A 16,284-nucleotide genomic window follows, 5' to 3' on the forward strand; every position below is an offset into this window, starting at 1 on the left:
TCATACCTCTGGGCACCGCAGCAGCCGTGGCGGTAGGCGCAACAAGCGGAACAGCAGCGGGAGCGACCACCGGAGTGACAACCGGCCTAATAGCACCAGGAGTAAGGTGCGTGCAAGCAGAGTTTGCAACGCCTGAGCGAACTGATCCAACAGGAGATCCTGTTGATCCAGTCTGGCGACCAACATTGGAAGCGAAGGCGTACCTGCACCGTCAGGATTCATGGCACTTGTGTAATGTCAGGGCAGGGCTGTGGAACGGACAGGTAGGCCTAGTGGCAGGGTAACGCACTGGCTGGCGACAACCACCACCAACAGACCGAAGTCCCTCAGGGCGCGGAGTCTAAGTCCCAGGCTGACCTTCACCAGGGCCCCTGATGGTGGGGATGGACTTGATGCAGCCAGGAACAAAGTCGCGGCCCCCGAGACACCCCGGCTGCAGTAATGGCCGCCGCCAATGGCATGTAGTCAGGCAGGCCGGGTCGACAACAACGGGACAAAACGGTACAGAACAGTAGACAGAGAATCACAGGTCACGGGCCGGGTTCAGTACCGGAAGGTCAGATCGAAGGAAAACACAGAGAATGGTCTTAGTCACAAGCTGAGTCAGATACCAGAAGAGTCACGAGAGTATACACAGAGCTATAGCAAGACAAAGACACAAGACACAAGTGCAAAGAGCATGTGCGGATCACAGGCTTATATGTGCTCAGCCACACCCCTCTGGGGGATGGACCTCAGAGACCTGAAGGCATAAAAGCTTCCCACCATGCTCAGCAGAAATCCAAGATGGATGCCAGCACATGGAGTAATATAACCTCTGGGAAAAGGTAGGACCTTAACACCAGAGTAGGGCGGGGACTGGGTGATATCAGCCTGTAATCCCCTGGTCACTTTCCTGAGCTGTGTTCCCCGTCCTGTATTCCTGGATTTCTCTCGGATAATCTTCCTTCTCTGTGCTGCAGACACAATTTATGTATCTAGACTGGATTTATGGAGGTTCTGGGGATCAGCTGGCAGAAAAATGTTTTTCAGCACAAGCGATACTAGACCTAGGCACCTGGGGTGTGTGTCTTGGGTGTCCTTCCCCATGCCCAGATCTAGTTATATTTCTGACAGAATATTTCTCCCAGGGTTCCTTGCTCTGTGGTCTGCTGGCTGTGCCGGGTGGAGGGATATGTCTGTAGTGTCTCAGACCCAAGTCACTGAGTGCAGTCTCAGGAGATGGGAGGCAGCGGTGTGGGATCTCTGCAACTTGTCTACAGTAAACATTTAAGCTTCCACTGATTACTGAATACCAATATTATGAGTCCTGACCATTACACTGTATAATTTATATTGTACATTACATCCTCCTGACCCCTGCACTATATACTCTATGTTGTACATTACATCCTCCTGACCCCTGCACTATATACTCTATGTTGTACATTACATACTCCTGACCCCTGCACTATATACTCTATGTTGTACATTACATACTCCTGACCCCTGCACTATATATTCTGTTGTACATTACGTACTCCTGACCCCTGCACTATATACTCTGTTGTACATTACGTACTCCTGACCCCTGCACTATATACTCTATGTTGTACATTATACACTCCTGACCCCTGCACTATATACTCTATGTTGTACATTACATACTCCTGACCCCTGCACTATATACTCTATGTTGTACATTATACACTCCTGACCCCTGCACTATATACTCTATGTTGTACATTCCATAGTCCTGACCCCTGCACTATATACTCTATGTTGTACATTACATACTCCTGACTTCTGCTCTCCCCCCACTGCTATATGTACACATAATATGGATTCTCCTTTGTTACACCCATTTCCTACCAGCTGGACGTTTTATATCGGATGATGTGATTGGAGCACAGACTTTTACATGGTGATAATAATGTGATAACATCCTCCAACTTTGGACCCTTAAACAGAAAGTGATAATGAGGGAGGAGTCAATACCCCAATGATGGTGGTCTTCAGGATCAGTCCAGTCTTCATCTTGGTTGTTCTCCCCCCATCCTCACTCTCTGACCTCTGGTGGGGCTCAGCCCCGCTGTTCTTCATGACTAAGTCATGGACTAAATAAGGAAGTGCAGTCCTTCTTGTGTTGGGAAGATGGCGATGAGTGATTGACGGGGTGGGGACCCTCGTCCTATAATCCCCTCATCACTGTCCCTCCTATAAAAGACAGTTCTGGTTGTTTCCTCAGTCTCTGACTAAGGTCCATGAATAAAGAAATGACCTGGTAGGAGATCAGAGGAGCCATTTCCTAGTTCCCTTGAGGGTGGAATTGTAAGCTCCTCAGAGACCAAGCTGCCTGATGTGGGCGGAGTCCTGGTTTGGGGGAACCAATCAGCTCCTGTCTAGTAATCCTCTTTGTCTTTGTATTTTAGTCCATGGCCGGGAGATGAGGAAAACCTCCGAGGATTGTCCCACTTTGTCTCCAGACTGGAAAGTAGAAGATGAGGACATCACACAGTATAGTCCAGGAGAAAACCCGGCTCCCTCCAATGTCCATCCGGCACCACCCAGTGTAGCTGGACCATCGGATTCCTCGTATCCTGAGGAACCTCAGACTGTGCGGGACCGGGCCGGCCTTCCAACAGGGAAGAGCTTCTCCTGTACTGAGTGTGGGAAATGTTTCCGTTGTAAATCCTATCTTAATAGGCATCAAAGATCTCACACAGGGGAGAAGCCGTATTCCTGTCCTGAGTGTGGGAAATGTTTTTCAGTGAAGTCCAATCTTTACACACATCAGAGATCTCACACGGGGGAGAAGCCGTATTCCTGTATTGAGTGCGGGAAATGTTTTTCAAAAAAGTTTAATCTTAAAAAACATCAGAGGCTTCACCTAGCTGAGAAACCATATTCCTGTCCTGAGTGCGGGAAAACATTTTCACAGAAGGTTCACCTTAGCACACATCAAAGACTGCACACAGGGGAGAAGCCATTTTCCTGTTCTGATTGTGGGAAAAGTTTTTTTCAAAAATCAGAGCTTGTTTCACATCAGAGATCTCATACGGGGGAGAAGCCATATTCTTGTCATGAGTGTGGGAAGCGTTTTTCATGGAAGTCCAGTCTTTGCATACATCAGAGATCTCACACGGGTAAGAAGCCATATTGCTGTCCTGAGTGCGGGAAATGTTTTTCAGTGAAGTACAACCTTTACAAACATCAGAGATCTCACACGGGAGAGAAGCCGTATTCCTGTCTTGAGTGCGGGAAATGTTTTTCACATATGTCTAATCTTTACATACATCAGAGATCTCACACAGGGGAAAAACCATATCCTTGTCCTGAGTGCGGAAAATGTTTTTCACAGAAGTCCAATCTTTCCATCCATCAGAGATCTCACATGGGGTAAAAGCAACTTTCCTGTCCTGAGTGAGGGAAATGTTCCTCACTGAAGTCCTGTCTTCCTGTACATCAGGGGTCCCACACAACCCTAGAGGTGTATTAGTACCTTGAGTGCGGGAAATGTCTTCTAGATGAATGTTGATGGACATCTCAGCTCTCATGTGGGGAAGAAGCACACCCTGATATACACCTCAGATATACTCCATGGCTGATCATCATCATGGAAGAAACAGTCCATAAGGAGATCAGAGGTCCCCAAAGACATGGATGAAGTGTGGGACCGGGTTGGCCATTGAGATCAGGAGAAGAATATAAATGGAGTGTGAAATGCTCTGTAATGATGGAAAACATTCCCCCGGCTCAGCAAATCTCCTAATGACATCGGTGTTTTAGCCCCATTCACAGAGAAGGAATGGACAGGAGATACAATCTCTCATACAGACAGAATGGTCATGTGACTTTATAAAGAGGAACACCAGAAAATCACATCAATCAAATCTTCCAATGTGTTCTGTGCAATCTGCGTACACATAAGGGGAGGGGCAGACCCAGGGGCATCCAGTGAGAACACAGAGGGGGGCTGTCTTACCATGGTAGGCAGGAAGTGTCTTAGGCCCGAGCACCAGCATGTCCACCAGCTGCCATAAACAAGGGAGCTGGCCCAGCACAGAACTCCTGGGAAGACTTACCTGATGCCACTTTCCTGCTCCACTTTCCATCCAGCCAGTGATGGTCCTGCCGCCATTTGTTTTATTATTGGTGTATACTCTGATCAGCAGGAATCATTTCTCCTGAAGAAGTGAGCGCTGCACCACGAAACGCGTGGAGATGGATGACGTTGCTGGATCCTCCTTATGGTGCTCAGAATTCTGTCCCACGGTGATTGTTGTCCAGGAATTGTCCATTGATGGACTTTGTGAGAGATTTCATGGCCTTGTACACCTGCTGGGAGGGTTTTATGATTTCTACGCTGATTGGGAAGAAAACATTGGAAGATCTTTATTGATGTTTTTCTGGAGTTCCTCTTTATAAAGTCCCATGAGTCCCATTGTGTCTGTATGAGAGATTTCATCTAGGGTAAGGACTGACCTACACCCCATCCATGCACACTTACCTCTTCGGATCTGCTAAGGAATGGACATGCACTTTCACCAGGTGAATGGTTCTGCACATTCTATGAATAGACCCCCAAATGTCAGGAGACGTTTCTATAAAGACGGGAAGTATGGAGCAGAGAAATGAATAGACCTCCCAGCAACGTTATTGTAATGTACACCAATAATAATGACTCCGCCCCCACATTCCAGACAAGGGATCATCCTGACCAATCGGATTTCTGCCTTTACTATTTCCTGATTTTTTTTTTGTAATCCTGTTGAAAGTGAAATTATAATAAAAATGTATTGAATGAAAAACAAAATCCTGTGTGTATGCAATGATGACAAAGCTGTGTATCCAGAAACGGCTGGTCGGTGACACTTCCATATACAGCCCAATGAAGTGACAAGGAAGCCCTAGAACCCTTTGGAGGAACCCTGGCTGAGAAAGGCTGGACTAGGCAGTCACATATCTCTGCCCCCCTTGCAGGGTTCCCAACCCTCCGTGACTTTTATTACTGACACAACATGAAATAGAATAGAATGGATAGATAATGTGGACATTGTAGTCAATGGAAGGTGATGAAGGGACGGGCAGAATCAAGCTCCTTGATAGTAGAGGCAGACCCGATCAGTCCTCATGGGGGTCACATACATGTATAATAGACCCTTGTGGTGTCATGGAGGACAATCCTCAGGTATCCTCATATGTAGATGATAGTCACTGAGATATCAGATAAAGCCACACGCTGCTATCTCACACTTGGCACAAAGACAGCCAGTAGATGGATGTAAAGAGATGACGGAACGGGGCACTTGTAGAGTCAAAGGAGGCAGCGGTCACCATTCACTTTCAGCACAGGAGAGTCCCTCAATCCTCAGTGAGGTCATATACATACATGGCAGACCCATATAGATCCCATAGGGGGTAATCCACGTAGTCATCCACGGATAATTGTGGTAATAGCAGTGTTGTCAGTATATGGATGGCGGGTTATAATGACAGGATAGTGCAGTAGGCAGTGGGTGAGCAGAAATATGAGACTGATAGAGCCCTGTGTGCCAGCGATAGGAACAAGGACATCAGACAGGTGGAGCTCAGCCAAGCAATTTCCATGAATGGGGACTCCCGCAGTGTATTAGTGCCGTAGTCCAAAAAACAGAGTCCGCTCACCCATCCAAGTGCCGTTTGCTAATGCATTGTCCTCCCGCTGCATAGTGGAAGTGTAGAGGCACGCCGTGTAATCATCTGTGGATGAGGAGGTCTGCAAAGAGGTCTAGTGTGTCCAGAGCAATGCGGCCAGGTGGTGAGGCTGTGTGGAGAGGCCTGGATGCCGGGGATGCGGGCGTCATGATGTTGTGATGTCAACGTGTTTCATCCACTGAGTCATGTGAGCATCTTCAGCCCACAGCACACCGGACACACTAGACCTCTTTGCAGACCTAATTATCCACGGATGACTACACGGCATACCTCTACACTTCCACTATGCAGCGGGAAGACAATGTATTAGTAAACAGCACTTGGATGGGAAGCAGAAGGAGCCAAGAGAAGATAGAGAGCAGTAGGAACCTTGAGAGGATGGGGAGCAGGAGGAACCTAGAGAGGAAGGGGAGGTGAAGAAGCCTAGAAAGGATGGAGAGGTGAAGAAGCCTAGAGAGGATGAGGAGGAGAAGGAGCCTAGAGAGGGAAGGGAGCTTAGAGAGGATGGGGAGGGGATGGAGCCTAGAGAGGATGGGGAGGGGAAGGAGCCTAGAGAGGATGGGGAGGAGAAGGAGCCTATAGAGAATGGGGGGGAGAAGGAGCCTAGAGAGGATGGGAGGAGAAGGAGCCTAGAGAGGATGGGAGGGGGGTAGAAACCTAAGGAGAATTGGAGAGAAGGGTGGAAAAGGAAGGGAAGGAAAGTATAGAGGATGGGGAAGAAGCATAGAAAGGATGGGGAGGGGAAGAAGCCTAGAAAGGATGGGAAGGGGAAGGAGCCTAACGAGGATGAGGAGTGAAAGAAGCCTAGCCTCCCCAGCGGTATTCCTGAGTGTAGCTCGGGGTAAAATTTCAGTATCAAGAGAGGTAACCCTGAGCTACACTGCGGCTTACCATGTGGTGTTGTTCAGGGAGTCGCTGCAGCGCTTACCTTGTCCTTCGCTCCCGCGATGTGTCCCCTTCAGCATCCCCGGCCATCTCCTCCTGCCGATGCCGGCTTCTGTGTTCCTGTCACTGTGACGTCAGGACGTACGGGTGCCGGAACCGGCGGCAAATTAAAAAAAATGTCATTTTTTTGCAAACAAATATTACATAGTAAAACATTCCTGTAACAAACCATTTCACATACATTTTGTCCCGAGTGCTTTGTCCGGCGCCCTGCCTGCATTTTTACTGTTCTTTCTGCCTGGAAACAGAAACGTCCATGGCGTCCAAAAAGCGTCCCTTTATGTCAAAAGCGGCTTTAGACCGGCTAGAGAACAGCGATAGTAAATCAGAACCACTTGCAGAATTGAGTGATAATGATTGGTGGGGGAAATTCCTCATCAGACACTGAAAACGATTCTGCGACTTTGCTCAGCGATGTGCGAACTTGGCGCTATATTTCCAATATCAGTGTTTTTGGTTTGATTATATTATTGAATTACATTTATTATTATTATTATATTATTATTTTTTAGGAGTATTTATTAAATTATAATTTATGATTTCGTGTTTCAAGTTTTATCCTCCCCGGGATGTTTACTAGACTCTTGTTCAGACAGATTTCAGTGAGTTATTCCTAAAAATTACCCTCTACAATAAAAAAACTACATATTTCCATGCAAAATAATGGTACCGCTTTCAGCACCAAAAATCTGAAATAATCAGACCGCCAGGGAGGTTAGAGAGGATGGGGAGGAGAAGGAGTCTAGAAAGAATTGGGAGGGAATGGAGCCTAGAAAGGATTGGGAGGGAATGGAGCCTAGAGAGGATGGGGAGGGGAAGGAGCCTAGAGAGGATGGGGAGGGGAAGGAGCCTAGAGAGGATGGGGAGGGAATGGAGCCTAGAGAGAATGGGGAGGGGAAGGAGCCTATAGAAGATGGGGAGGGGAAGGAGTCTAGAAAGGATTGGGAGGGAATGGAACCTAGGGGGAATGGGAGCCTAGAGAGGATGGGGAGGGGAAGGAACCTAGAGAGGATGAGGAGGAGAAGAAGCCTAGAGAGGATGGGGAGGGGAAGGAGCCTAGAGAGGATGGGGAGGGGAAGGAACCTAGAGAGGATGGGGAGGGGAAGGAACCTAGAGAGGATGGGAAAGAGGACGGAGCCTAGAGAGGATCAGTAGGGGAAGGAGCCTAGAAAGGAAGAAGCCTAGAGAGGATGGGAAGGAGCCTAAAGAGGATAGTGAGAAGGAGCATAGAGAGGATGGGAAGGAGGAGCCTATAGAGGATGGGAAGGAGAAGCCTATAGAGGATGGAGTGGGGAAGAAGCCTAGACAGCATGGAGAGGGGAATGAGCCTAATGAGGATGAGGAGTGGAAGAAACCTAGAGAGGATGGGGAGGGGAAGGAGCCAAGAGAGGATGGGGAGGGGAAGGAGACAAGAGAGGATGGGGAGGGGAAAAAGCCTAGAGAGGATGGGGAGGGGAAGGAGCCTAGAGAAGATGGGGAGGGGAAGGAGCCTAGAGAGGATGGGGAGGGGAAGAAGCCTAGAGAGGATGGGGAGGAGAAGGAGCCTAGAGAGGATGGGGAGGGGAAGAAGCCTAGAGAGGATGGGGAGGGGAAAAAGCCTAGAGAGGATGGGGAGGGGAAGGAGCCTAGAGAAGATGGGGAGGGGAAGGAGCCTAGAGAGGATGGGGAGGGGAAGGAGCCTAGAGAGGATGGGGAGGGGAAGAAGCCTAGAGAGGATGGAGAGTGAAGGGAACTTAGAGAAATTGTAGGCAATTGAGCTTAGAGAGTTTGGGGAGGGAAAGGATGGGGTGGGGAAGGACCATGGAGAGGATGGGAGCAGAATACATTTGAGTAGGTTTCTGGCACTACAGACTCCATGCAGTCACCTCTGCCATTCAGCACTTGCCATTGTCCTCACTGTGTTCATTTTCTACAAACACCAACCCATAGGTGCCTCCCTCCCAGGAATACAGAACACATTTCCTCAGATGATCCCAGTATTGGACCCATTTAGTATGCTGGACATGAAAGTATTCTGCATCCAACCTTCTGGAAAAGACAAACATATTCCCTCCCCCCCATCCCTTCACTGGGTTGTTTTACAGAAGAACTAAAGGCATTGATTTTCTGGAGAGTGGAGAGGGATGAGACCTCCTGTTGGCTTTTATTGCTGCCTCGGCCTCCTTTAGGGAGATTCAGCCTCTCTATTTGTCCTGTTTACAATTATTACCGAAAGTGATATAAAATCCTGAGATTTGGGGTGTCACCAGAACAGGATCAGGAAAAGAGGACTCCCTATGACACCATTGTATGTAGGGGGCGCTCTGCAACTAGATTTTACACCATCGTATATAGGGGCAGCTTTCCAAATATATTATTACACACTGTACAGTATTCTCTCTCCGCCCTCTACATTGTAACCCCCCCGGGACACCCCCCATGTGTACATCTGGAGGGCATCTTTCCAGAATCATTACAATGATAAACAAACACCCCCGATTAATATGACACATGTACTGGTGGTCCAATCAGCCAATCAGAACCCTGCAGACCCCAGCAGTGCACACCCCCAGATTTATATGACACGTCTACTGGTGGTCCAATCAGAACCCTCCAGGCCCCAGCAGTGCACACCCCCAGATTAATACGACACATGTACTGGTGGTCCAATCAGAACCCTCCAGGCCCCAGCAGTGCACACCCCAGATTATTACAACACGTGTACTGGTGGTCCAATCAGAACCCTCCAGGCCCCAGCAGTGCACACCCCCAGATTAATATAACACATGTACTGATGGTCCAATCAGAACCCTCCAGGCCCCAGCAGTGCACACCCCCGGATTAATACAACACGTGTACTGGTGGTCCAATCAGAACCCTCCAGGCCCCAGCAGTGCCCCCAGCCCTGAATTCTCTCCAATGGAACTCTCCAGTGAAATCTCCTCTCATCAATTACTAGCCGGATTCTCTCTATTACCTCCTGTATGTACAAAACTCCCCCAAATCTCTCCCCTCCTCACCATCCACTAGAAATTGGAGGAATTGTTTCTTCTTCCTGAAATCCAGACCTAGAGAGGAATAGAAAAGAACCAACAAACCCCACAAAGTCTTTTTATAGAGATTTATTCCATCAAATCCAAACTATTCTACACATATTTATTCCATGGAATATGAAGAGATTTTTCTATCAATAATCCCATCAAATCTGCGTGTTTATTGGACTTTATTCCCAGCAATAATCAATCAGGAATCCATGCCAGCAATCATCAGATCAATAGGAATGTTTCCAATATCCAGTGATCACGGTTTGATCCTCCAACATAACCAGTGCACAGAATGATAAATCTATCCCATGAAATGGATCTTATTGATTGGTTGATGTCATTGATTGATCTATTGATTCCCTTCTATGATAGAATAGATTGATTTCTCCATGTATTGATCATCCTCTCCATATATCTCTTCACCTTGTCTAACATCATACAAATCCTGAATGCTATAAATCTCAGTCCTGTCCATGAATTGTATGTGACTCGGGTCTTTATAATACCATATACTGGACTGTTACTTCATTCCCTATTTTTATATCGTCTTCTTACACCTGTCCTGATGAAGTCACACTTTGAAGCCATGAAACGCGTTGATGGTGTATTTTACATTCACTTGTCCAGTAAACTCCGACCTTCTGAAGAAAACATTTCAGAGTTTCCTCCTTTACTATGGGCTCCTCTGCTGACCTCACCCTCATTTTTTCTTGGGGTGAAAGTTCTCCACCGGGATCCAAATCCTGCTTAGTATATGATGATCCGGAATTCCCCGAAAATTACCAAAACTTTATTCTCCAGGGCCTCTGCTAATAGATGTTTGGGGGTTTATCTCATCTTCAGGCCTAAAATCTGCATTTCCCATGTGTGCAAAATAATGAGGAAACAGCTCTGGCAGTGAGAGGGTCAATGTGGGCTAGATGGGATCACTCTGCTGGGGTCACACTGTACACATTAGAGCGCCCCCTAGCTGCAGCCTGGTAATAACATTGCTGGGAGGTCTATTCACTGCTACATACTTCCCACCTTTATAGAAACATATAAATTGTTAGCACTTCCTCCTAGCAGAACTGGGGTTGTTGGTTTGAATCCCAACCACTGCCATACCTGCCTGAAGTTTGCATGTTCTCCCTGTGCCTGCGTGATCTTTCCCCAGACTGGACCAGCTGAGTGACGGTCAGACGTTCTATAAATAGAGCCCTTGGTGGTCAGACGTCCAGAAACTATATCCCCTCTGACACGTTTCGTGTAATGCACATCATCATAGGGTGCTGGGCTTACAGTCAGGGGCGTCTATTAGCTCCTATTTATATTTGATCCCCGGTGATCCTGACAGTCCCTCTGATTTCCTATTAAAACTGACCACACTAGGCATGAGAGCTCAGCGTGGTCAGTTCTCTAACTGCTGGGAGCTCAGTCTGCTCTCCTCCAATCATCAGACTTGTCCTGACATCCCCCTCCCTGCACAGCCATTCACTAGGAAGATCAGTGAACTGAAGACAAGTGATCACATGAACAATAGTAAGCAAGATGTCACTTCCTGATATCATTGTTTACAACTAGTGAAATCTGTGAATGATCACCGAGGTCACATGGTACAGGGCTATTCCCAACAGACTTGTACCATGTGACAAGCTGTGACCAATCACAGCTCTCACAGTATTTCTCAATGGCTGCAAGAATGCAGCCAGAGAGAAGGTGAAATTATTGCTGTTACAGCCTTTATGGGTGTAAAAAAACCCATAAATAATAATATAAAAAAAAAATAAAAATGTAAAAAATTTTTTTGAAAAATTATAATTTTTGGTTATAAACTAATTTGTTTTTTTTTTACTAAAAAGATATCTGAATACATTTTGGCCGATTTATGAAGAAAGATTATTTATTTGCAAAATTTTATAAGAAAAACATTTTATTTTCCAAATTTTTGGACATTTTAATTTATATAGCAAAAAATAAAAATTCCAGCGTTGAATAAATACCACCAAAATAAAGTTTTATCTGTCTCAGAGTGCGGGAGTACGACCTCAGGGTGTGGGAGTGTGACCTCAGAGTGCGGGAGTGTGACCTCAGGGTGCGGGAGTGTGATCTCAGAGTGCGGGAGTGTGACCTCAGGGTGCGGGAGTGTGATCTCAGAGTGTGGGAGTGTGACCTCAGAGTGTGACCTCAGGGTGCGGGAGTATGACCTCAGAGTGCGGGAGTATGACCTCAGGGTGCGGGAGTATGACCTCAGAGTGCGGGAGTATGACCTCAGAGTGTGGGAGTGTGACCTCAGAGTGTGACCTCAGGGTGCGGGAGTATGACCTCAGAGTGCGGGAGTATGACCTCCGAGTGTGGGAGTATGACCTCAGAGTGTGACCTCAGGGTGTGGGAGTATGACATCAGAGTGCGGGAGTGTGACCTCAGAGTGCGGGAGTGTGACCTCAGGGTGCGGGAGTGTGACCTCAGAGTGCGGGAGTGTGACCTCAGAGTGCGGGAGTGTGACCTCAGGGTGCGGGAGCGTGACCTTAGGGTGCGGGAGCGTGACCTCAGAGTGCGGGAGTGTGACCTCAGGGTGTGGGAGTATGACATCAGAGTGCGGGAGTGTGACCTCAGGGTGCGGGAGTGTGACCTCAGGGTGCGGGAGTGTGACCTCAGGGTGCGGGAGCGTGACCTCAGGGTGCGGGAGCGTGACCTCAGGGTGCGGGAGCGTGACCTCAGAGTGCGGGAGTGTGACCTCAGCGATTAGTATGGGGGCGTGTCTGATGAAGGAAACCAAGGGCTGTATTTATAGAACATTCATTGGACCAATGAGACAATCATTCCTCCAGCTGTGACAACATCCTGCTGTATGTTAAGTAACACAGTGATTTCCTATGATCTCCAGCTCCATCTAGTGGCCACAATGAGGTGATTTTTCTGAAATATCTCCATCAGTAAAATTAGCCCAATATGATGTTATGGCCACTAGATGGAGCCAATGATCATAAGAAATAAAATACACCCAAAACTCCTCCCTGCTGGAGAATGCCGGTCACATCCATCCAACATTGTTCTCCATAGACCTCCAAGTGTTTGTGAAATCTCCCACCACAAAATGTACTCAGCCAATCACAGGGCAGGACTCCATTTTTATTCTTCTGCTGATATCAATAGCCAACCTGGTCCCACACTTCATCCATGTCTTTGGGGACCTCTGATCTCCTTATGAACGGTTTCTTCCATGATGAAGATCAGCCATGGAGTATATCTGAGGTGTATATCAGGGTGTGCTTCTTCCTCACATGAGAGCTGGGATGTCCAGCAACATTCATCTAGAAGACATTTCCCGCACTCAAGGCACTAATAAACCTCCATGGTTGTGTGGGACCCCTGATGTACAGGAAGACAGGACTTCAGTGAGGAACATTTCCCTCACTCAGGACAGGAAAGTGGCTTCTCCCCCATGTGAGATCTCTGATGTTTGTAAAGATTGGACTTTTCTGAAAAACTTTTCCCACACTCTGGACGGGAATACAGCTTTTCCCTTTTGGGAGATCTTTGATGCTTGACAAGATCTGCCTGATTTACAAAACATTTCCAGCACTCAGAACAGAAAAGTGACGTTTTCCCTGTGTGCAATCTCTGATGTGTGTAAAGATAGGACTTCTGTGAAAAAAATTTCCCGCACTCAGGACAGGAATACGGCTTCTCCCCCGTGTGCAGTCTCTGATGTGTGTGAAGACTGGACTTTTGTGAAAAACAATTCCCGCACTCAAGACAGGAATACGGCTTCTCCCCTGTGTGAGATCTCTGATGGCTGTAAAGACTTGACTTCTCTGAAAAAAATTTCCTGCACTCAGGACAAGAATACGGCTTCTCCCCTGTGTGAGATCTCTGATGTTTGTGAAGATGAGACATCTGTGAAAAACATTTCCCACACTCAGGACAAGAATACGGCTTCTCCCCCGTATGAGATCTCTGATGTTTGTGCACACTGGACTTCTGTGAAAAACATTTCCCGCAATCAGGACAAGAATATGGTTTTTCCCCCGTGTGAGATCTCTGATGCTTGTGCAGACTGGACTTCTCTGAAAAACATTTCCCGCACTCAGAACAGGAATACGGCTTCTCTCCTGTGTGAAATTTCTGGTGTCTGTAAAGATAGGACTTCAATGAAAAACATTTCCCGCACTCAGAACAAGAATACGGCTTCTCCCCCATGTGAGATGTCTGATGCCTCGAAAGATGGGACTTCAGTGAAAAACATTTCCCGCACTCAGGACAGGAAAATGGCTTCTCCCCCGTGTGAGACATCTGATGTTTGTGCAGACTGGACTTCTGTGAAAAACATTTCCCACACTCAGGACAAGAATACGGCTTCTCCCGTGTGAGATCTCTGATGTTTGTGCAGACTGGACTTTTGTGAAAAACATTTCCCACACTCAGGACAAGAATACGGCTTCTCCCCTGTGTGACATGTCTGATGCCTGGAAAGATGAGACTTCACTGAAAAACATTTCCCGCACTCAGGACAGGAAAATGGCTTCTCCCCCTTGAGAGATTTCTGATGTTTGTGCAGACTGGACTTTTGTGAAAAACATTTCCCACACTCAGGACAAGAATACGGCTTCTCCCCTGTGTGACATGTCTGATGCCTGGAAAGATGAGACTTCACTGAAAAACATTTCCCGCACTCAGGACAGGAAAATGGCTTCTCCCCCTTGAGAGATTTCTGATGTTTGTGCAGACTGGACTTCTCTGGAAAACATTTTCCGCACTCAGGATAGGAATATGGCTTCTCCCCTGTGTGAGATCTCTGATGTCTGTAAAGACTGGACTTCACTGAAAAACATTTCCCACACTCAGGACAGGAATATGGCTTCTCTCCTGTGTGAGATCTTATATGCATATTAAGACGGTATTCATGATGGAAACATTTCCCGCACTCCAGACAGGAGAACTTTTTCCCTGTTGTAACGCTGACCTGGACCCGCGCAGTCTGAGGTTCCTCAGGATACGAGGAATCCGATGGTCCATCTACACTGTGTGGTGCCGGATGGACATTGGAGGGAGCCGGGTTTTCTCCTGGACTATACTGTGTGATGTCCTCATCTTCTACTTTCCAGTCTGGAGACAAAGTGAGACAATCCTCGGAGGTTTTCCTCATCTCCCGGCCATGGACTAAAATACAAAGACAAAGAGGATTACTAGACAGGAGCTGATTGGTTCAAATCCCCCCAAATGTCAGGACGGTACAAATACCCCCAAATGTCAGGACAGATCCCTCCAAATGTCAGGACGGTACAAATACCCCCAAATGTCAGGACGGTACAGATATCCCCCAAATGTCAGGATGGTACAAATACCCCCAAATGTCAGGACGGTACAATTCCCCCTGTAAGGAAAAATGTCTTATTAACTGGCATCCATTGTGTTTAATGCCTCCATTGTAGATGTGGGAACAAGTTAGTTTGGTGTTTATATGTCACTTGTGACAACTGTTTGTTTCATGAATTCAGTTCCCATTCTGTAGATGGAACTGCCTTATATGGTGGTCTTCAGTCATTTGTGGTCGTTATATTTCTTGATAAGATTGCAATATATCGTTGGTCATTACAATACATCGTTGGTCATTAAAATATTTTATTGGTCATTACAATATATCGTTGGTCATTATAATGTATCGTTGGTCATTAAAATATTTTATTGGTCATTACAATATATCGTCGGTCATTACAATACATCGTTGGTCGTTACAATATATCGTTGGTCATTACAATATTTCGTTGGTCATTACAATATTTCATTGGTCATTACAATATATTATTGGTCATTACAATACTTCGTTGGTCATTCTGCATTTGTAAAACCTGCTCGCACGCATTAAACGTTCAGAGATTTAGTTTGCACACTTCGGTGTCCAGAGTTTTATTCCTCCTGAGATCAGAGGGCAGAAATTACCGAAGACATTTAAAGGGCTACAGACATAGGTTGAATCCTTGCAATCTGGTGTCAGAAGTCGGGATTAAAGGCGAGGCTGGTCAGGTAAGCTGAGCTATTTTGTCTTAGTTTTGCCGGATCAAATCCCCTTTAAAGACCCCGGGACAGCAGCCAAAGTTTCCATGTGAGATTGTTGGATCTCACGGAGAGTCCTTGAGGTGGGTCCTCAAAGGAAATTCAGAGGTTTTGGAAGCCTCTGGGGAAAAATTGCCTCTGCAGATGTATTGTGAATTCACAGGAGTCCTCGGCTATTTCTGCATTTTAGAAGTAGAAGTGCCTATTTGCTGTGTGTTATGGAACTGCTATGTAGTATTTGTGTTTCTTCAGAACAGGTTTATTACAAGGATTTGTACTTTTAGGGGTTAAACTCCTGAACTGTGGAGAAGGCTTTGCTGACATGACAACCTCTCCGCTTCAGGGAATAAGTACTGATATTGTAATCATTTATTGCTTTGTCTAACAGCTGTTTTGCTTCCACTATGGGAAAGATCCAAAGTAAGGGATCTCTGCCAAAAATTCCAAGGCTTCCGCATAAAGTGTTAAGTGATATTGCTGAGAAAAAGAAAGAAAGACAAGAGAATCCGGAATTGTCTAGGCTAACTTGTAAAGAATATGTGATCAGAGTATCACCATGGGATGATTACTATGTGGTTCCTTTCACAGACAATATTGCAGAATG

At 46.7% G+C, this 16,284-nt stretch overlaps 2 protein-coding genes across 2 annotated transcripts in view; one reads left to right on the forward strand and one right to left on the reverse strand.

Moving 5' to 3' along the window:
* The window catches only part of LOC149445445 (uncharacterized), a 59,851-nt gene that overhangs the window by 30,634 nt on the left and 12,933 nt on the right, over positions 1-16,284 (reverse strand). The window contains 2 exon segments of the mRNA XM_089653842.1: positions 13,393-13,989; positions 13,991-14,829. Coding sequence (XP_089509968.1) covers positions 13,393-13,989; positions 13,991-14,829 — 1,436 coding nt within the window.
* Positions 2,416-4,795, forward strand: LOC149445447 (uncharacterized). Its single transcript, XM_089653859.1, has one exon. It carries the CDS (start codon positions 2,426-2,428, stop codon positions 3,380-3,382), a length of 957 nt encoding a protein of 318 aa, XP_089509985.1. The 5' UTR covers positions 2,416-2,425; the 3' UTR covers positions 3,383-4,795.

The sequence above is a fragment of the Staurois parvus genome, unplaced genomic scaffold (genome assembly GCF_062004578.1).
Source record: "Staurois parvus isolate SC_StPar_1 unplaced genomic scaffold, SC_StPar_1.0 ptg000721l, whole genome shotgun sequence".
NCBI classification, from domain to species: Eukaryota; Metazoa; Chordata; class Amphibia; order Anura; family Ranidae; genus Staurois; species Staurois parvus.

Coding starts and splice junctions, on each gene's coding strand:
- LOC149445447 (XM_089653859.1), top strand. CDS start 2,426: ATGAGGAAAACCTCCGAGGATTGTCCCACTTTGTCTCCAGACTGGAAA.